Genomic DNA, 21289 nt, shown 5'->3' with positions numbered 1-21289 from the left:
CCTAGGTATCACAACCAGCAGGTATTGTCCGATTGGCCTCTACCGTGGTTTATCTGCACCCGCAAGCACAGCACACAAAGACTGGAGTCTGTATTGCAGCCCAACGCTGATTCCAGCAGGCCATTTGATGCCATCCATGTTGTCTTGGTCGATGTCGCTCAACAGAAAAGAGCGCAAAGCAACCCATTGACGTCTTTGCATCAGCAAAGCAGGTGCGCTTGAAGCAGCTGGTTGCATTAGTTTAAATGGAATCCGCTCTGGGTTGCAAATAGCCTGGCTTTTTTTTTAAGAACCGCTTTTTTATTTTTGTTTTGATTACGCATATTTCCTTTATTTTTCGATTACTTTTCTCTCCTTATCAAAAACAGTGGTACGGACCCCAGAGAACGGAGGGGGGCTGGAAGCTTCAGATCCATCAACTTGAGCCCAGCAGGTTTCAGACGATTGCTGGCCATCCAGGGATGTTGTGGGGCGGCAATTACAGGCTGTGGCCATCTCGGTACATATGTATAAGGGAACCAGACGGACGGCTTGCCGCGCAGTTTCAGAACATGTCTGGTCAACTCTGGTGGTCTGGTACTATGAATCTACGATGTACGAGGCCGTCTGAGCGGGTGGCGTCAATGCCAAGACGCTGCGTGTGTGTGTGCGTGTGCGTTGCCCTCTGGTGCCTTCATTCACAGCTTTGAGCACTCGAGGTCTGCCAGCACTGAGCAGCCCATTCTGGCCCATCAGTTGACGGTCAGCTGTCAGGGCTTGGGTACGGAGTAGAGCTTGCAGCTTGGTACATGTATGTATGCAGCGGGTGCGTGCGTGCGTAACGCGCATGTGTGTTTCAATCAATATTTACATGTACATGTATTTACCTGCATTTCACGTCTGTGTTGTTTATTTTTGGAAGCCTGAACCCTCATCACCTGGTCAGCCTGCCGATTCTGCATCTGCATAATAATAACTTGCCTCCTCTCCCGGTTCTTTTCCCCTGCTTTTCATTGCAAGTCTGGTCCTTTATCGACCATCGGGAACGCTGATTCTTGCGCACCTGCCCACCGAATCGATGCTGGCTTCTGGCACTTGAGCAGTCAGCCAGATCACCAACTGGTCTATCCATTATATTCCGCTCGGGAGTGGCGTGCTTCCAGCGCTAGACCTGGTGCTTCGTCTTTCAATCCCTCCCAGTTGGTGCTGGGGGGACTCGAGCACAAACGTGGGGTTGTGGTGTCTGCCTGTGGTCTGGTAAACACAAAAAAAGAAGAAAAAAATAAAAGGAAAGGAAAAAGAAAAGGAAAGAGAAGGAGAAAGAAAAAAAAAAAAGCAAGAAAAAAAAAGGCCCAGCCAAGCTATCGCTACAAGCAGCCGCAAAAGTCGCTCGGCAGCTAACACCTACAGTACTGCATAGCACCTGCTAACACCAGACCCTAGGAGGTAGGTTTGTACATGTACCCTATGTATGTGAGCAGTCAGCCATCAAGTTAGAGCTGGCTCGAGGCTAATTGATAATTGATTTTAACCAAGGGTACAACATCGGCCCGACCTGGCCACCGCCTGCGCGATGATTTCCACCACCACCACGACTACTCCAAAACGGACTTTGCGCCGGAAACCATCCTTGACGCATTCCTTACGAGCTCCCTCCGCTTCTGCTTCAAGTCCCAATCTACATACGCTGTACACCGCGCAGCCAAAGCTCCTACGGCCTGGCGTGTCGCGCAAAACCTCGCTGGCGGCTTTGACCTCTACTTCGCTGGCCAGCATACCCGATGTCAGTGAAAGCTACGCACTGGAAACTGTCTTGAGCGAGTCCCCGCCCGACATGGCTCCTGCGACACCTGGACGGTCGTCGACCGACGACATCATTGTCGGCGATGCTGTTGACGTGCCGGGTGGCATGTCTGGCACAGTTCGTTTTGTCGGCACCGTTCAGGGGAAAAAAGGCACCTTTGCTGGCATTGAGCTTCACCAGGAGTTTGCGGCGAGGGGCAAAAACAACGGTGATGTTGACGGGTGCGTGGCCGTGCCGCTGCAATGTCACGATAAACACGGTATTGCGCATTGACGCTAATGATTTGCGGCAGTATCTCATACTTCACTACCTCCGTACCAGGATCTGGAATATTCGTCCCTGTGGCCAAGGCATCACTTCGAGGCTCTGCTACCAATGCGTTTCCATTGAGCCCGACCTCACATGCCACTGGGGGACTGGCGGGAACGAATTTCACTCCTCCCGGCCTGACAAAATTCAGTGCCTCGGTAGGCCCTGGGTTCAGAGCACCAAGCCCCCAAAACAGGCGCCCTCCGAGAACGTCGCTTCCTCGCCCCGACTCGCCCGTCCGCCGCACGCAGATGACTCCCGGCCCTCGCCCATCGATCGGAACTCCTGCCCCCAAAGCGCCTGCGAGATTTGCCAGCCCCACGAACAGCAATCGGTTTACGCAAAGTGTCCGTGGGACGGCAGGTGACCCAAACAAGAGACCGCCTAGGCTCGATCGCAAACAAAGTATAGGTCCCCGTAGTGCTTCTGCCCTGGGCTCAGTTCCGGGATACGATCAAGAATCAATGCTGTCGATGCCTGTGAGCCCGCAACGTCTTAGGGCGAATGGTCTTAGTGGCTCCCTATCCGTCATGAACCTGCGGCGTCCAGCATCTCGGGCCAACGCAGCAAACGAAGAAGAGATTGAGCGACTTCGTTCTCGGCTCGAAGATCGAGACAAGCAATTGAAGGAACAAGCCGCCACGTTGGCTGAAATGGAAAGCAGTCTTGTAGAACTCCAAGGCCTCATCGAAAATTCGGATGGGCCAAGAGTGCAAAGAAACAGCCTGGACGACAAAGATTCTGTTCAGCTGCGGGCCATGTTGCGGGAGAAGAACGACAAAATCGCCATGCTCACTTCAGAATTTGACGCTCATCGCGCTGATTTTCGGAGCACGATTGATACGCTAGAGCTGGCCAGCACGGAGACGGAGCGAGTATACGAAAAACGCATTGAGGAACTAATGGCAGATCTTCGGGAGCTCGAGACCAGAAACCTCGACGTCGATTCGGTAGCGAATCAGCTGAGACAGCTCGAAGAACTTGTCCAGGAGCTCGAGGAAGGCTTGGAAGATGCTCGCAGAGGTGAAGCCGAAGCCCGGGGAGAGGCTGAGTTTTTGCGGGGTGAAGTAGAAAGAACAAAGACCGAACTTCGCCGCGAACGCGAAAAACAAGGACCAGTGGGAACCTCCCCCGACCACCAGGCCAGTGCTTCAAAGGAACTGGAGCAAAAAGAAGACGAGATTAGAGGCCTCAAAGCCATCATTCACTCTCTCAGTCGGGACTCCGTCGGTGACGCTGACGAGCGCACTCCTACTCAACGTCCTGGTTCGTTTATGGCCGGCGGGGAAGACGGCAATGCGGCACATAAAGACCTGGAAAGACAAGTTATTGAGTTGCAGACTTTACTCGACAAGAAGAACAGCCGGGAAGAAGAGCTTGAGCAAGAGCTCGAGGCGTTGCGGGGGGGCAACCCGACTTCGCAGCAGAACTCTACTCACCGGTCGTCGCTAAGGGATTCTCGTGACACGGTCATTCCGGTTCGCAATCCTGAGCCACGGTTGCAGGAAATAAATCACAAGAGAGAGCCGAATCGCAGGCGAGGCAACATGCTGGACACAATGCCTGAGAGTGACGATTACTCGACGGCTACAGAGACTAGTACTCTTTGGTGCGAGATTTGCGAGACCAGCGGTCATGACATATTGACTTGCACCAACATGTTTGGGCCGGAAGGCGCGAAAGCCGCCAGCGACACGACGGCGGGCCCAGGTGTTGCCCGGGAAGGGATGAGGGCCCAGAGCTCTCTGGGTGAAGATGCTCACCCTGCTCCGTTATCCACGAAGTCGAAGATGTCTTCTCCTGCTCGAGCAATCAAGATCCTTCCAAACGTGATGGAATCAGGACCCGTAGCGGGCAAGGAGAGCGGAATCGTGGATGCAGCGAAATGGTGCGCCGTCTGTGAACGCGACGGACATGACAGCGTCGACTGTCCATTCGAGGATGCTTTTTGAGCCAGTAGGCATTGCTTGTAGCCCATTACTTGCCTGCTGAGAATTTTTCTTCTTCTTTCTTTTTTTTTTTTTAACTCTCTCTCGTCATTTCCCAGCAGGTCGGGAAGTCGTCAATGGTCTGTTTGGATTACTGAGGCGTGATGCAATCGCCCGGCCTACGAGGTTTCTTTCAAGGCTTCGCAAAGCTTTTTGCTTGTACAGTTCGGAATGTATAGTGATACCATCATACCCACTTCTATTCTTGATGTGCAGCACCTTGATGCGACTTGGCCCACACATGAAGGTCTGCGGGCGCAGTGATGACCACGGAGACATGCATTCCAAAGTCGAGATGAGTCCAAAGGTACGTGTCCCCAAGGTAGAATGTAAGAAAGGGATTAGGTACCTCCTGATGAGAGTGACAAGGGCTATTAACGTCGGCAGGAGGCTGTCGGAGTTGCAGAGTCATCCCGCGCCAAGCGGCAGGGCGGGCAGCCAGGCGGACCATGTGAGTTGGGTTGGGTCGTGCATTATCAGCACCGCCACACGCTCGACTTTCTTCGATACAATTCCATGAGGCGCGCAAGCCGAACAAGGCTTGGTGGGGCGCGGCAGAGACCCCTGTAGCTCCCTTCTTCCACGCTCTCCTAGAAGTTACTATCTTTTTTATTAAACAGACAGCAGCCATTTCCATAATCCTTGGCACATCCGAGACTTTCACTGCAATCTGAACATTCTGGACGCGATTCCAGCCATCAACTGACGTCTCTCGATCCTCAACCAGCCCTCAGTCTTGACTGTATTCCCGCGCGAAGTCGTTTGCGAGACTAATCAGCAGGAGAACCCAAAAAAAAAAAAAAAAAAAAAAAAAAAAAAAAAAAAAAAACAGGGACGAGACCCGTCGTGCTTCGTCTCCCAGCCAAGCAAATTTCTCAGAGCCGCCCCGCCACGATAAACTTTGTCGCTGGTGACCTCTGTTGAAGCCGCAAATAAAGGGTACGTCGCATCCTTCACCATGTGCTACGCCTTCCATTTCGCCCTTCCAAGATTTCAGTGCAGACACTGGTTACCTTTTGCAACCTTGACCTTTGCAACCTTGGCCATCGTCTTGCACATCCCAACGTTTCGCCTGGCTGAAGCATATCTTCGACCTCGTTCTGATCGTCGCTTTCGGACCCGTCTCGGATGGACTGGCTGACCTGCATACTATCTCTCCTCAGATCTCCCAGAGCCTGCATCATTTGTTTTGCATTAGAGGATACCCCGATAAACTAGAGCTAGAGCTACCTCGTCGTTCACAGTGGACAAAGTGGTTCTTTAAAACAGCCCTTTTAAAAAAAAAAAAATTGCTCGGATCCATCGCCAACATGGTAAAGGAGAGCAAGCTTTATGACACCCTTGGTGTATGTACAACTTCTTCGAAATATTCTTTCCTCGAACAACCTGCCTAACGCTACATTTAGGTCTCTCCAACTGCGACAGAGCAGGAGTTGAAGAAGGCATACAAAGTAAACGCTCTGAAGTACCATCCTGGTATGTTGCTACCCTTCGCCAGCAAAGGCGGCAAGTCTTGAGTCGTCGACGTCTTGTCTAACATCCCGACAGATAAAAACGCACACAACCCTGGCGCCGAGGAAAAGTTCAAAGAAATCTCTCATGCCTACGAAATTCTCTCCGATTCCCAGAAGCGCCAAATCTACGACCAGTATGGTGAAGCTGGTCTGGAGGGAGGCGCTGCCGGCGGCGGCGGAATGGCTGCCGAGGATTTGTTCGCCCAATTTTTCGGCGGCGGCAGCTTCGGCGGCATGGGTGGCATGTTTGGTGGCATGAACAACCGCGGTCCCCCAAAAGCTCGCACTATCCATCACGTTCACAAAGTTTCGCTTGAGGACATCTACCGAGGCAAGATCTCCAAGTTGGCCCTGCAACGATCCATTATCTGCACCAAATGCAATGGCCTTGGAGGTAAAGACGGTGCCGTCAAGAAGTGCCCTGGATGCGATGGACACGGTATGAAGACTATGATGCGTCAAATGGGGCCGATGATTCAACGCTTCCAGACTGTCTGCCCAGACTGTAATGGTGAGGGCGAGATTATCAAGGAAAAGGACCGCTGCAAACAGTGCAATGGTAAGAAGACCATTGTGGACAGGAAGGTTCTCCACGTTCACGTCGACAAGGGTGTTAGAAGCGGAACCAAGGTTGAGTTTCGTGGAGAAGGTGATCAAGCCCCTGGCGTTCAAGCCGGCGATGTTGTCTTTGAGATCGAGCAGAAGCCTCATGCCAGGTTCACTCGGAAGGAGGATGACTTGCTTTACAAGTGTGAGATTGAGCTGGTTACCGCCCTTGCTGGCGGCACTATCTACATTGAGCACTTGGATGAGCGTTGGCTTAGCATCGATATTCTGCCTGGTGAGGCTATTGCTCAGGGTAAGCAAACACACACATCCCCTTCCCCCTGTTATGGCAACTGGTTTGGAGATACTGAACAAGCCCCCGTCAGACGCTGTCAAGGTGGTTCGTGGCCAAGGCATGCCCTCATACCGCCACCACGACTACGGTAACCTTTACATCCACTTCAATGTCAAGTTCCCTGAGAAGAACTGGACTCAAGATGAAGCTGCCTTTCAGGCTCTGCGAAACATCCTGCCTTCGCCATCACTCCAGAACGTGCCTCCGGCTGAGGCTATGACCGAACCCGCCGATCTGGAAGATATCGACAACCAGTCACAAAGCAGAGTCTTCGGCAGTCCTGGGATGGAGGAGGAAGATGAGGAAGGCCATCCTGGAGCCGAACGTGTGCAGTGCCAATCTCAGTAAACGGTCAGCAATGTTGGCGATCTGAGTTGCATTTCTTGCTCACGCCCTTGGACGACGTCCTGGCGGAGGCGTATCAAAGCATAACTCTCGTACAAACCAGTCCAGAACCGAGATGGCGCATACGCACAGCCGATACCACAAATGACGTTAGTAGCACAGCATGGGCACGAGGGCTCCTTAATCCACCCAGCGAGTTGTTTGTTGCGATCTCATCGATATCACATGAAGCATTGGGAGGGAAGGGAAGGGAAGGGGTGGTGGGGGGCCGGGTGGTTGGGAGGAGGATAGTCCGCCTCGCTCACATGCATTATGGGACATATGACACACGAGGAGATGCGGGATGGAAATGATGCACTTTAAGCCATCAGCGAGTACAGAGGGGCATTCTCGCGCAGTCCGTCTGGTTTGTTGGCGTTTAGAGGGTATAGACGATTCGATGAGACTTGGTAGTTGCAGGCCTAGACTATGTGCACAATTGATTCTATCTAATGGCTTCGCCTCCCGCTGTCTTGACGATCCGGTTGACTTGTTTACACATGCTTAGATGATGGGGTCATTGTTCTTCTGAGACAGCTACCCCGTCTACGGCGTCTCCCTCTGCGAGGGACTCTGGCCCTGTGTCTTGATACTCCTGTTTTCGCAGGTTTCCCGCAGTGTAAAACATGTTGCGAATCTCCTTTTCGGACACTTGGATTTCTGCGCCATCCAGGTCTTGGCCATGGATAGGAAGTTCCGCGAGTGAAGATAAACGGCCATCAGTCCGAGTGATGGTGTACTCGCGCAGGCTCCTTGCTTCAACACTTTGGCCAGGGTCCGTTGCTACGATGAGTTTCAGTGGCGACCCATTAGCCGGCGCAACCGTAGCAACGTGGAGGGGGTTGTAGGGCAGCTGGATGATGCTTGGGTTCTTGAGTTGATTCTTGTCGGTGAGCTGCCAGGTGAAGATTGCTTTGAGGCTGCCAGGAAAAAAAAAAAAGAGAGAGACAGAGAAAGAACGGTGGAAAAAGTGTCAGTTGCGTTTTCCGACGTTTTCAATAACGGGTTCTCTTCCGAGCTTGGTGTCATTACTTACTCCTCACATATGGCCAGGACGTAGGTCAACGGGCCCTCCTCAGCTGGATAAAGCAAGGACGTCAACCCGCACACGGATACCGTGGAGGTCTGGGGAACAACCTCGCGCGCCAGAGCCAGCAGGTTCGTCTTGGAGAGCACCTGTCCCGCTTCCCAGTCCCAGATGAAGAGGTCTTGGTCCCCCCCGCCGGAGATGAGAACGTCGTGCCTCGCCTTGGGAACGATCATGTCGCTTATAAAGTCCTTGTGGCCGAGGCAGAAAGTTTCGATGACGTGGGCTTGCGGCATGTAGCGCGACACGCGGATGTGTTCGTCCCGATCCCCCGTCAGGATGTACCTCCGTCCTTTGCTTTCCGCGACAACCAAGGCGGTGAGCATCGACACGTGGCCAAGGAGGAGGCTGAGCTCGAAGCCGGGCCCTTCGGGCTGCGGCGCAGGGCCTTTGGACTTGTCCGACTCGAGCTGCTTGCGCTGGTGCTCGAGCGCCTGGCGGTTGCGTTTCGAGTGGACGGTGGAAGTGTTGGCGGCCGGCTCGTTGAGTTTCAAGGCGGGCGCGGGGGCGGGCGCAGCGCGGGGAGGAGCAAGAGGAGCCGGCGGTGCGGGAGCCATGAGGAGGGGGATGTGGTAGACGTCGCCGAACTTGTCGGCGACAAGGATGTGCGGGCCGAAGCCGAGGGCGATGGCGCTGGGCCGCTTTGGCATGACTCTGGGAGGCTGTGTCAGTGCGGGTTGGTGACGGGGATGCGCACGAAGCCGCAGCTTGGGGTGGTGGGGGATGGTTCAAAATCGACGTGCCTCTGGCTCAATGGCGCGAGATGCCCTTGTCCGTCGTGCTCCAACACCCAGACTGCTTTGTCGTGCCCCGACACGGCGACCAGGTGGTGCCCGTCATCCGTGCAGGTCATGAGGGTGATGAGCGGTCGATCTACGACCCGGCCCATGCGCGATGAGTCGCCATGGCTGCCGTCGCCGTTCCTCTGCCTCTTCTTCCCCTTTCTCTTGGCCTGGTCACCGGCCGCAATGGGCGGCGCCGCTGTCGCATCCTCCTCGCCAACCCTCGGTCTCTTAGCGGGAGGCTCGTCGTCCTCGGCCCCGCGGGTGTTGTCGGACTGCAATCCCTGCTCATGCTCATGCTCGGGCTCGGTCGTGCGGTCCGCCCCCGCATCGACCCCGACCGAGCTTCCGAGCTTTTCGACATCGGGGTGCTGCCATGACGATACGTGTTTGCCGTCCGAGAGGTCGAACGAGTGAATCTTGCCGCCTCGGGTGGCGAACAAGATGCTGCCGCTTGTTTCAACGCGGTTGTACGGGACCGCTCTGAGACTCATGCCGACACGTGGAAGGTGAAGCCTAGCCGAAACGATGCGCGCGGTCGAGGGGGACGTTCAATGCGCGCGGAAAGGCTAACATCAGGGTTTTCAAAATCGCCTCCAACGACTTGAATTTGCACAAGATACCAGAGAGACCAAGAGAGACCCCGTCTCGGCCGCAACGTCACTTTTGGCCAGACTTGCATCCGATTGGCTGTGATCTTGCGCCGGTGGATCACCCATCCTGGGAGAGAAAGCCAAGGTACGGAGTACTTCGTACGGAGTACCAGGTATTGACCGCAGCCCGGCTGGGAGCCACAAGCCCTAAAAATTCGCCTGAGGGAACCAGGGTGCCGATGTGGCAGGGGCCGCCAAAGCACACAATTTGTCGTGGGAAAATGCAAGAAAAAAATAATTCCGAGGTTTCGCCTGGCCTCTCTCTGTCGCGTGGGCATTTTTCTCGACGTCTCGACGACCGACTTCCTTGCACACCCCCCCTCCACCAACCCAGCGACAAAAAATCTACCTCTTGCCCTGAAACATCCTGCCTTCATAACATAAGAAGATATGGGGGGCAAGACTGCAAACAAGGCCGGCTACTTCGACAAGCTCAAGGGCTTGCTCGAGGAGTACCGCTCCGTCTTCGTTGTCTCCATCGACAATGTCAGTTCTCAGCAGATGCACGAGATCCGACACGCCCTCCGCAAGGAGGGTGTCGTCTTGATGGGCAAGAACACCATGGTAAGCGCTCACAATCCCCCGCTGCCAGTTTGCGCAAACCACGCGAGAGCGGGTGGGCTTTGCAGGATGCGGAATATTCTCCCCCTTTTTTTTTTTGCTCTTGGATATCCCAATCGCATCGTTTTGTTGTTTGCGCGCCCACCGTCGAATTGGCAATGAAGCGGTGCATGTTGCTGACGTGAAATAATGGTTTTTTTCCCCCTGTGTTTCACGCTCGATAGGTTCGCCGTGCCCTCAAAACCTTCATCAACGACACCCCCGAGTACGAGCGCCTCTTGCCCTTTGTCCGCGGCAACGTCGGTTTCGTCTTCACCAACGGTGACCTCAAGACCGTTCGTGACAAGCTCCTGTCCAACCGTGTCGCCGCTCCCGCCCGTGCAGGTGCCGTCGCCCCCATCGATGTCTGGGTCCCCGCCGGAAACACTGGCATGGAACCCGGCAAGACCTCCTTCTTCCAGGCCCTCGGTGTCCCCACCAAGATCGCCCGTGGTACCATCGAAATCACCACCGATCTTAAGCTCGTCGAGACTGGCAACAAGGTCGGTCCTTCCGAGGCCACCCTGCTCAACATGCTCAACATCTCCCCCTTCACCTACGGTCTGGGCGTCACCCAGGTCTACGACCAGGGTCAGGCGTTCCCACCCGAGATCCTCGACATTGGCGAGGAGCAGCTCCTCGGCAGCCTGTCCAAGGCCATCACTACCATTGCCACCATCTCCCTGGCCCTCAACTTCCCCACCCTGCCCTCCGTCATGCACTCCGTCGTCAACTCCTACAAGAACGTTCTCGCCGTTGCCATCGAGACCGACTTCAGCTGGCCCGAGATTGAGCAGCTCAAGGACCGCATCGCCAACCCCGATGCTTACGCCGCCGCTGCTCCTGCCGCCGCCGCCGCCGGTAGTGGTGCTGCCGCGGGCGGCGAGGCCGCCGAGGAAGCCAAAAAGGACGATTCCGAGGAGGAGGAAGACGATGAGGGCTTCGGTGGTCTCTTGTATGTGGATAGCCGGCTTATTCCGCTGCCCAGTTTCCAGAGCTTGTCGCTAACTCACTTTGCTGCAGCGACTAAAATTTACTTGAAAAAAACGACGGCGTTGGGCTGGCTTTCACTCGACCGGTTGGGTTTGCGATTCTTGCATCTTAAAACATGGGTACATAGGTCTCATGACACACGACACGTTAATGAAAGCTTTGCCAAACCACGTCAAGTCAATCATTTCTCTCTCCGTGAACATGAAAAGAAAAACAATCTCTGCTTGCTTCGCAGTTCACCATATGCCACAAGGTCAGTTTCACTTTCAACTCATACTTTTTTTTTGTTTCGACTGCAGGCAGCATTTGGGCCTTGCACTCCCTGGGATGATTAAGAAATTTTACATCATGAGCTTTTTAACCCTGATCTTTCCTGATGAAACACATATCAACATTTTATGACTCCTTTTTTGCATCTTGCCGACAAGCTTTGTTCCGCATTGGGCGTCCAGAACCATTGGCTGACCAACGAGATACAGCCTTCATCGCCCGTTTATAATCGAAGAAATAGAAATCCCCGTTGTCCGGTCAATCGTACACAGTGCTTTTTATACAGCTTCTCCAATCGCTCCATCAGCTTCTCCCTGCCCATATTTTGTTGCCGTAACGCCGCCTTGTGCTTCTAGAACCTGCTTGGCTGTGTTGATGGCCCGCTCTGGCAAACCGGCAAGTCGTGCCACTTTCAACGCATGGCTCTGGCGATTAATCCCCTTTCGTAGTCGGTGGACGTAGACAAAACCTCCATGACTGTCTTCTTCCAACCCCGTGCAGTACAGCTGCACAGCGCTGCTGTCCTTTCCGTCCGTCTGGTACAGCCCATCGGCAGCAGCCAGGTCTGCTACTTGATGAAAATGCGTAGCAAACAAGGTGCGGCATCGGTTCACAGTGACGAGGTGATGTAAGCAGGCATACGACACTGCGGTTCCATCCTCTGGCGTCGTGCCCCTGCCTATCTCGTCCATAATCACGAACGAGCGAGGGGTAGCCTGTCTGAGGATCTGCGCCGTCTCCAACATCTCAACCATGAAGGTACTCTGATCCCGGTACAAGTCGTCTGCTGATCCCACCCGGCTGAACAGGGCGTCTACCACCCCCAGCTCTGCATAAGAAGCAGGCACGTAGCAGCCAACTTGGGCAAGAATGGTGATCAAGGCGTTCTGCCGCAAGAAGGTGCTCTTGCCTGCCATATTCGGCCCCGTTATGAGCCAAAGCAAGCCGTCCGATGCGGTACCGACATGGCAGTCATTCCGAACAAAGCTGCGACCTTTCTCGACCAAGCCTCCCTCTACGGTAGGATGTCGCCCACCGACAATGGTGTGCGTTGTCGAGTTATTGAGCTTTGGGCGAGCGAGGTTTTGCTCAAGGGCAAGCTTGGCAAACGACGTCGTAATGTCCAGTTCGTCGAGTACCGCGGCACACCGACGTAGCTTGACAAGGTTCAGAACCACCTCCTCACGCAGCATTTGGAAAACACGTTGCTCTTCGCGACGGATGTGAAAACGCGCCTGATCGAGGCGCTGTCCGAGGGCTGTCCATTCAGGCAGATGGAATGATGACGTTGACCGGCTTGACGATAAGGCTCGCATGCCACTCAAGAGCTTGGTATCTTTTCCTTTGACGTGGGCATTGTGACCGAGTCCGGGGCTCCAGCGCAGTGTTAAGCTGGCAGCACCTAGACTTTCCCGGAGTTTTTCGTTCAACCGGACTTTTTCCTCTAATAGATATGCAAGCTGCTCATGAAGCTTTGCCAGGTTCTCATTTGCCCCAGGCTTCATGATCCATGGCCCGTTGTCTTCGGCATAGGATTCTTTTTCTTTTGTCAAAGCAGGTCGCTTCTTTTTCTCCTTGGGCAGTGCTGATGCATCTTCTTGTGACCCTTCCGTGGCGACAACATCGTGAGCGAGGGCCAACATTTGGCTCGCTTCAGAATCTTCAACCTCGTGTTGATGCACGATTCCTTCTTCGTCGATTGAATCTTTGATTTTCAGGGCAAGCTTCAGGGGCTGGGCGAGGTCAATGCGGGAAGAAAGGTCTTTCAGACTCGTTGTCTGGACGGGAGTGTCAGGAGATGCCGACGCATCCTCTAGCAGGCTCACGATATCTTGGGTGGCGTGTATCGTGTTTGCCAAGGCCAGGAGATCGTCTGCATCGCCTCTGCCGAGAGAGAATTTTTGTACCAGGCGCTGAGAGTCGTGACATCGCCGAAGGAGTGCTACAATCGAGTCGCGAAGGCTTTCGAGGGTTAGGAAGCCTGCCACCAGGTTTTGCCGGGCATTGATAACATCTAGAGATGTGGACGGAGAGCTCAGCCACTCATTGAGTAGCCTAGCACCGCTCTTGGTCACGGTGCGCCTGATGGCATGGAGAAGGCTTCCACGGAAAAACCCGTCTCGGATAGTTTGCTTGATCTCCAAGGCACGCAAACTGTTCTTGTCGATGTTCATAACTTGCATGCTCTCGTGTCGCATTGGTGGGAGCAGCTTCATCGTCGTTCCCTGCAGTCGTTCCTTGACGTAGTTTAGGACCAGATTTCCGGCCAGGATCTCAACTTGCGTAAACTGTTGCTGTGTTGACTCCGATACCTCGGATTCCAGCAAGGGCGCCCAATCTCCAACTCGGCTGATTTCGCCACGGGCAGCGTAGGTTATCAAGTATCTGTCTTCGGCGAGAATCGAGAATATATCGTGATCTTTTTGGAACTCAATATCCGCGCTCAGGACGATTTCGCGGGGACCAATGCGGGACAGAGTCGACGGCAACGATGCCAACTCAGCCACCTGCGTGAAGAAGTGCCCAGTGGACAAGTCTAGCCAGGCTAGGCCGAGAGCTGAAGCAGGCTTGGTTGACGAACGGCGGGCTCCATCGCTTCCGGGCAGTGTTTGCGAAGCGGCACTGTCTTGTGCGCCTTGACAGACATGAATAGCTAGAACGTAGTTGTTCGTGTAGGGATCAATGAAGTTCTCGTCGATGAGAGTTCCGGGGGTGATGATGCGAGCTACTCTCCGGTCATGCAACAAACCACCAGACTTGACCTTGTCGGCGGCATCATTGGGGAATTCTTCGGCAATGGCCACGTAGCAATTTAAGTCTTGAACCAAGATTTTCAAAAACCGATCAAGTTGGTGGAATGGAAAGCCAGCCTAGGTTTCGTCATTTACGCTTAACTTCTGGCTTGTTTTTCGTATTCGTCGCCCCCAGACTCCCGAGGAACAAAAGGGGGGATGGGGTTGCCAAGGTGGTCATACCATGGGTACAGGACCAGCGCTGGTCTTTTTGGAAGCCAGTTTCAAGTTCAGCAGAGGAGCATACTGGTCGGCCTGCTCGAAATACAGCTCGTAGAAACTCCCTACGCGAGTGAGGAGGACGCAGTTTTGGAATCTACGCATATTGCGGCGCGCCTGGAGCACGACTGTGGGATAGCTTGGTTCATGGTCGTCATGGTCGATCAGCGGGGCTTCAGACTTGATGGGACCTTGTGGCAAGTCCGACAAGTTTATCGTGGTCCTTGTCTTTTTGCCGCGGATTTGGGCTCGTGGCGCGGTGACGAGACGATAACTTTGCAGACGCCCCAACGTGCGACTGCTGCGCGTCACGAGCGGAACTCCTTGGCGAGGCAATCTAGGATGTAGACCATGACGGCAACGTGGCAGCAAAAACATGAGAGGTCGTTTTTTTTTTTGCTTTGGGGAGTGCCCAGATGGCGAGATGAAGATGGAAAAGCTGGCTGGTGGCAAACGTTTGATCCTTCATCGCCGGCGGAGGCAGGTAGAGCAGGATGAGATGCCTGCTGTAGTACATACAGTACAGGGGGGGTCACAGGCACAGCAGCACAGGGGACAGGTCCAGGTCTGTTATCGGAGCTGGCTGGGGGGCTTTTGACGAGGATGAAGCTTGTCCGCTCTTCACAACAGCCCGCCGACGATGATGCATACCATCTTTTACGAAACACGGAAGTTTTCTTCTTTTATCACAAAACATGCCTGCGGTATACATCAGTCACTGCCCATCTCTCAAGTGCACGCAGCCCACACGCGATCTGACCCATCGACCACGACCACGATGCTGAGCCACCACCATCATCAGGGCCGTTGGAATTACTGGCTATCCATCAGGCCTGGCTGTTCATCTGACATCGACAGTGTTTGCCCCCTCGGCTTGACCGCTCAAGGCTCCTACTGCCTAGAGCAAGGGCCAAGCACGGTGAGTTTTCGGCGGTCTTTGCGGTCGCACAACCTCGTTCGCATGCTTCTATCGTGCCTTGCGGGCAAGATCATCAGACCTCGTAGAGCAAAATCAACACAACTGAGGTTTTGGAGCCATCAGGATGACCACTCGCACCACACGCCGTCATGACCATCCCAGGTTGTCTGAGCGTGGAAGGCATGGGAAAGCGGTCCGTCAATCCAGCCATTGTGCAACCACGTACAGCAGCAACTGCGACCCCAACCTGCTGTTCGATGGGCTGGGCATTATGAAGGACATTCTACGGCTTTGACCACGCTGCGCTTCGGATCCAGCCCATGACCTGCGCCTCTCCACGTTTGTCTGCAGTTGATACTCTAATTACCTACCCTCTCAATAGTATTATCAACGTACCTAGAAAGGCCAATACGATTGCGCCATCTCCGTCGTCAGCACGTGTGAATCAAAGACCAGCAATCGACGTTTTCAGTGCATCGCTTGTGCAGCTGGATTCACTGTCTCGTGCGCCCGTCAAGTGTCGTCGCGTTGGCGTTTGGGTTGCACAACTGCGCATGGGCGTCGAGTTGAATGTCGAAAGACCCGAAGCGACCTGGGAACCTTGAGCTTTGCAAGGCCATCCTAAGCTTTATCGTGCAGCCCTGCCACTCTTGGCTAGCTCCGAGCATATGTCGAGGCTGCGGCAGATACTGCTGACTGGCAGGTAACACCATCTTCTTTCTCAGAGTAGGTAATTGATCACTGTTGCAAAAGTTGCAGAAGCTTATGAGCTCGGTACCTGAGTTGCGTTTCGTGGTGTCGTAACCAAGCTAATCTCGGCATCGAGGGCAAAGTTACTACCAAAGAAGATGGGCAAACTTGAATCATCGGCCAGCTGGTTGAAGAAGATTGAATTAAAAAGGGCAAAAGAAAACGATTGGTTTTACGCAAGCCCACGCCACCAACAGGTTAATGCAATGTGCTGCCATATGTGAATAAGCACGCTCTTCAACCTGGAAGTTGCAGTCCAGCTTCCTCCCGCTATCATCACGACTGGGGTTTCCTCCTTGGCTCCTCCCGAGTTTGACGCTTTCAGGGGCCGCTCACTGCTTCCTGTTTCTAACGGCATCTTTGAGAACCTACGAAAGCCCATGGATTCACCTTTTCAGAATTCCGGGAGCTCTGTTTTCTTCTACTTCTTTTCTTCTGCTCCATCGCGCCCTAAGCATGGAGTCGTACTGGCAATCTGCCACGACTAATACATTGTGGAGTTATAGAGGGATTTGTTATATCCTTTTCGTCTCCCTCTTTTAGCCCTTTTTTTTTTTCAAGCATACCGCGTCCGCCGCGTCCATGGACAAAAACTGTGGGAGTCGCTGCATCTACTATGCCCGCCAGCCCGTCGGCGGCTTTCAATGCCGTCGGTGAAATGAAGCTTGGCCACCTGCTCAAGAAGAGGTGCGTGCTTTTCCAGCTCGTTGCACAAATGGCCGACAGACGAATCCCAAGCCCTCTCTCCCTTTGAGCTTCTCCCGTCACTTCAAACTTGACCGATGCCTGCCACTCCGCGACCGCAACAACCCTTCCGCGTCTGTGTGCGTCTTTCGATGTGTATTTCGATGTGTCTTTCGATGTGTCTTTCGATGTGTCTGTTGATCAAGACAGAGCAAAGGTGCATCGTCTCGTGCCCCTTGTCCAAGGTCTAGGCCCCCCCCGGTGCTGCAGGTTTACGGCTCACCAGCCAACCAACCATGTCACGCCTGCCCCTTGTGCCGTGACCAGCTGCATGGCCCTGTTACCCCCGCCACCCGCACTTTTAGCCTGGTGCCACCAGGTACATGGCATGCACGTACTCGGCCTACGGCATCAAGGTACCTACCTCCTGGTCGGTGCCAGTCGGTAGAAACTTCGACAACGTGCTGCAGCTCCAGACCCAGACCCGTTACCCCAGCCGCCAGCCGCCAGCCGCCAGCCGCCCAGGCCCAGATCTGGCTGGCTGCAGCTCTCCACCTTCCCCCCCCCTCACATTCGTGTCACCGCCGGTTGCATCAACCCGGGTCATCCGCCCCCCATGCACCACGACAGCTAAATACGACCTCACTTCAACTCACCACCGCCTTTTCATTTATTGCCTCTGACTTGTTGGATTGCATAAGTCCCTGGGCTGCTCTTTGTTTACTTGCCGTGCCACAGCCAAGGCGTTACTACCTTGCCTTTCCTACGGCATCTTGTTGGTCTCTTTGTTCTGGTCAGCTGCTGACGCGGAAAACAACAGTCCCTACGAGAGCATCGTTGGCTATATATCTCCCCCATCCGCTGAATGTCTCGGGCACTCCTCTCCTGCATCAGATTGTCTAGTTCCTGATCATCAATCGAGAAGCTTACGACGACTTTCCAACCGTTCGGCTCCCCCAGCCCCAGCCATCACAGTTGAGACTCATAACATGGGCGGCGGCGGAGACATGAGGAGCAAAGCCTCCTATCCTATTCTTGCACCCAAGCCTGTTGGCGTTCCCAAGGCCAGCATTCTCAAGAATCGAATCGAACCATTTTACAGATCGGGCCAATATGACAAGGTCAACCTACTAGCGTAAGCCATGATCCACGCTCGCTCATGCCTCTTGTCTTGTGGCCATGATTTGACACCGCAGCACCCAGCAACCTGTACAACGCGAGATTCTCTGGCGAGCCCCATGTCAAGATATACGTGTGGAGTGCTCCGAATCAAGATCGGCCTACGTTCAAGGAGGCGACTTCACATGAATACAAGGAGACGCATGTTGGTGCTGCCTTTGGTCCCTCTTGGACAACCCACTGGTTCCGCCTGCACTTGGCGGTTCCTCGAGAAATCCTCCACGAAGAGCTTCTCATCTTGGAGTGGGACGCGAATAATGAAGGTCTCGTCTGGACCGAAGACGGTATGCCCCTGCAAGGCCTTTCCGGTGGTGGCGAGCGTATCGAATGGAACCTGCCCGAGGCTTTCAGAGACGGCAAGGAGCATGTAATTTATATCGAAATGGCCTGTAACGGCATGTTTGGAAATGCTCCCGGCGGAAAAGTCAGCATTGCCCCTCCGGATCAGAACAAGTATTACGGCCTGAGCAAAGCCAATATTGCCGCCGTCAACGTGCCAGCCCGTAAGCTCCAATTCGATATTTGGGAAATCGGGGATGCCGCTCGCGAGCTTCCCGAAGACTCGGCTGAACAGAACCACGCCCTCTCAGTCGCCATGAGAATCATTGACACCTTCCAAGTCAACAATCAAGAATCCATACTCGCGTGCAGGGAGATTGCCAAGGAAATCATCGGTCCCGACGTGGACTCGCATAAAGTGTACGAAGTGGGCAAAGACCCCGTCGTCTTTGGGATCGGCCACTGCCACATTGACAGCTGCTGGTTGTGGCCGTTTGCAGAAACAAAGCGTAAAGTAGCTAGATCATGGTCCAGCCAGTGCGACCTCATGGACCGTTACCCAGAGGCTCATTTCGCCTGTTCGCAGGCGCAGCAGTACAAGTGGCTGAAGCAGCTCTACCCCGGAGCTTTCGAACGCGTCAAGCGAAAGGTCAATGAGGGTCAGTTTCATCCCATCGGTGGCAGCTGGGTCGAGCATGACACCAACATGCCAAGTGGCGAGTCTCTTGTTCGCCAGTTCTTCTATGGCCAGCGGTTCTTCGAAGCCGAGTTTGGAGCTCGTTGCCGTACTTTTTGGTTACCGGATACCTTTGGATATTCCAGTCAACTGCCCCAACTCTGTCGCCTGGCTGGCATGGACCGCTTCATGACGCAGAAACTGAGCTGGAACAACATCAACAACTTCCCACATACCACCTTCATGTGGGTGAGCCCTGACGGAAGCCAAGTCATGTGCCACATGCCTCCCTCCGAGACGTACACGGCAGAGGCCGATTTTGGCGACCTACGACGGAGCATGAGCCAGCACAAGACGATGCGCGTCGACAGTTCCTCGCTGCTGGTATTCGGAAAGGGCGACGGTGGCGGCGGCCCGACCTGGCAGCACTTTGAGAAGTTGCGTAGATGCGCTGGCATCAGCAACACCGTGGGGAGCATTCCCAAGCTCAAGCTCGGTCTCACCGTTGACGACTTCTTTGAGCGTCTCGCACCCAAGGCCGCCGAACTGCCGACCTGGTATGGCGAGCTGTACTTTGAGCTTCACCGCGGCACCTACACCACACAAGCCAATAACAAAAAGTTCAATCGCAAGGCCGAGGTCATGCTGAGAGACATTGAGCAATTAGCCACCGTCATCTCCATTGACAACTCATCCTACAAGTACCCATCGGCAGAAATCGATGGCATGTGGGAAAGGGTTCTGTTATGTCAGTTCCACGACTGTCTTCCAGGCAGCTCCATCGAGATGTGCTACGATGAATCGAACAAGGTGAGGAGTTCCAGGTGTTTGCTTTCTCTTTTGAACTTCTTCTTCGCAGCCGTATCCGGAAAACAACACATGCTGACGCACCCTAGTTCTATGCCGAGGTTTTCAGCACCGGCGAGAAACTGCTCAAGGAAATCTACAGTTTCTTTGGTGCATCTACAACAAAGTCCAACTACGTCCATGAATCAGTCGTCGTCAACACTCTACCGTGGCATCGCAAGGAGATTGTCGACATATCCGACTCGGAAGTCGGCGTTGCTTGCGGAGATGGCCAAATACTCAAGGTGCACAGCTTCAAGGTCCAAGAGGACAAACCGGCCGTCACTGTCGCTGCAACAGGCAATGCCTACGTATTGCAAAATGACCAGCTTCGCGTCGTGGTAGAAAATGGCTGCATCGCATCCCTGTATGATGTCGTCAATGACCGAGAAGTTATAGAGCCAGGTGGGCAAGCAAACAAGTTTGTCATCTTTGATGACATCCCTCTCTTCTGGCAAGCATGGGACGTCGAGGTTTACCATCTGGAGACTCGGAAAGAGCTCAAGTATGGCCAGACCAGGATTCACGAGAATAAACCCCACCGCGTGACGCTGGTCACAGACATTGAGATTAGCGACGAGAGCTCTCTCAAGTCGTACATTTCCTTGTCGGCGGCTTTGAAGGGCCAACCGTCCCAGGTGGACTGTTTTGCCGAGGTTGACTGGCATGAAAACGCCAAGTTTCTCAAGGTCGAGTTTCCCGTCAATGTCGTGAATACCGAAGCCTCGTACGAAACGGCGTACAGCATCACCAAACGACCGACACACTACAACACAAGCTGGGACATGGCCAAGTTTGAAGTCTGCTGCCACCGGTTCGCCGACCTCTCCGAGCACAACTACGGCGTGTCGATTCTCAACGACAGCAAGTACGGCTTTGCCACGGCCGGCAAGATCATGCGCTTGTCCCTTGTCCGCGCCCCCAAGGCCCCCGACGAGCATGCAGACATGGGTCGACACAGCATTCGCTGGGCCATCTTCCCGCACAAGGGATCCCTGTCCTCGGCAACGGTCAGGGCCGCCTACGCTTTCAACAACCCCCTCAAGTTGCTGTCCGCCCCCTCGACGGCCGTGTTCAAAGCGCCCATCGAGCTCGTCAACAAGGACGAGTCAAACTCTTTGGTTCTCGACACCATCAAGCGCGGCCACGACGACGACGATGTCAGCCTCCGTGAGGGCCTGCGGGTGAACAAGGGACAGAGCATCATCTTGCGCGTGTATGAGTCTCTGGGCGGCCATAGCAGGGGCACGATCAAGGTGGCGTATCGAGTAAAGCGCGTGAGCAAGACGAGCATCCTGGAGGACGAGCTGGAAGCCGTGGAGCTCGGCGACGGACAGTTTGACATTGCGTTGAGACCATTCGAGGTGGCCACGTACAAGCTCCAGCTCTAGGATGCCGACGAGCTTGAGTGTACATGTCCTGGGGCCAGCATTCGAGTCGTGCTCGGCATTCGGTGAAGGGGGGGGGGAGAAGTAGGAAAAACTGCAAGACCATGACGCTGCATCACGATGATGTCAAGTGAAAGAGGAGGAGATGACAGCCTAGGGTAGAATGTAATGTAACTGCGACTTTCTCTCTCTCTCTCTCTCTCTCTCCCAAAAACTAGGCCTCACAACTTGGTACACACATTGGTGGCTGCCCGCGACGTGAAATTCCAGCTGGCTTCGCCGGCAAACAGCAC

At 54.2% G+C, this 21289-nt stretch overlaps 6 protein-coding genes across 6 annotated transcripts; 4 read left to right on the top strand and 2 right to left on the bottom strand.

Annotated features, from left to right (window-relative positions):
* Positions 1–1552: 1552 nt before the first annotated feature.
* UV8b_03969 (uncharacterized protein) lies at positions 1553–4044 on the top strand (the record flags this gene model as incomplete). Its single annotated transcript, XM_043141467.1, has 2 exons — positions 1553–2004; positions 2076–4044. The coding sequence occupies 2 exons, from the start codon at positions 1553–1555 to the stop codon at positions 4042–4044; spliced, it is 2421 nt and encodes an 806-aa protein (XP_042997401.1).
* Positions 4045–5390: 1346 nt separating this feature from the next.
* On the top strand, positions 5391–6843 carry UV8b_03968 (uncharacterized protein; the record flags this gene model as incomplete). Its single annotated transcript, XM_043141466.1, has 4 exons — positions 5391–5426; positions 5487–5556; positions 5629–6453; positions 6527–6843. 4 exons carry the CDS (start codon positions 5391–5393, stop codon positions 6841–6843), a joined length of 1248 nt encoding a protein of 415 aa, XP_042997400.1.
* Positions 6844–7396: 553 nt separating this feature from the next.
* UV8b_03967 (uncharacterized protein) lies at positions 7397–9242 on the bottom strand (the record flags this gene model as incomplete). Its single annotated transcript, XM_043141465.1, has 3 exons — positions 7397–7799; positions 7916–8620; positions 8710–9242. The coding sequence occupies 3 exons, from the start codon at positions 9240–9242 to the stop codon at positions 7397–7399; spliced, it is 1641 nt and encodes a 546-aa protein (XP_042997399.1).
* A 549-nt stretch (positions 9243–9791) lies between these two features.
* UV8b_03966 (uncharacterized protein) lies at positions 9792–11031 on the top strand (the record flags this gene model as incomplete). The annotated part of the gene is made up of 3 exons (XM_043141464.1): positions 9792–9965; positions 10187–10956; positions 11025–11031. 3 exons carry the CDS (start codon positions 9792–9794, stop codon positions 11029–11031), a joined length of 951 nt encoding a protein of 316 aa, XP_042997398.1.
* Positions 11032–11542: 511 nt separating this feature from the next.
* UV8b_03965 (uncharacterized protein) lies at positions 11543–14653 on the bottom strand (the record flags this gene model as incomplete). Its single annotated transcript, XM_043141463.1, has 2 exons — positions 11543–14134; positions 14240–14653. The coding sequence occupies 2 exons, from the start codon at positions 14651–14653 to the stop codon at positions 11543–11545; spliced, it is 3006 nt and encodes a 1001-aa protein (XP_042997397.1).
* Positions 14654–17617: 2964 nt separating this feature from the next.
* Positions 17618–20999, top strand: UV8b_03964 (uncharacterized protein; the record flags this gene model as incomplete). Its single annotated transcript, XM_043141462.1, has 3 exons — positions 17618–17763; positions 17832–19572; positions 19659–20999. The coding sequence occupies 3 exons, from the start codon at positions 17618–17620 to the stop codon at positions 20997–20999; spliced, it is 3228 nt and encodes a 1075-aa protein (XP_042997396.1).
* Between the last annotated feature and the right edge of the window lie 290 nt (positions 21000–21289).

This window comes from Ustilaginoidea virens, chromosome 3 (genome assembly GCF_000687475.1).
Source record: "Ustilaginoidea virens chromosome 3, complete sequence".
Taxonomy (NCBI): Eukaryota; Fungi; Ascomycota; class Sordariomycetes; order Hypocreales; family Clavicipitaceae; genus Ustilaginoidea; species Ustilaginoidea virens.
Note: the sequence above shows the minus strand (reverse complement) of the source record. Positions and strands in the feature narration are given on the sequence as shown.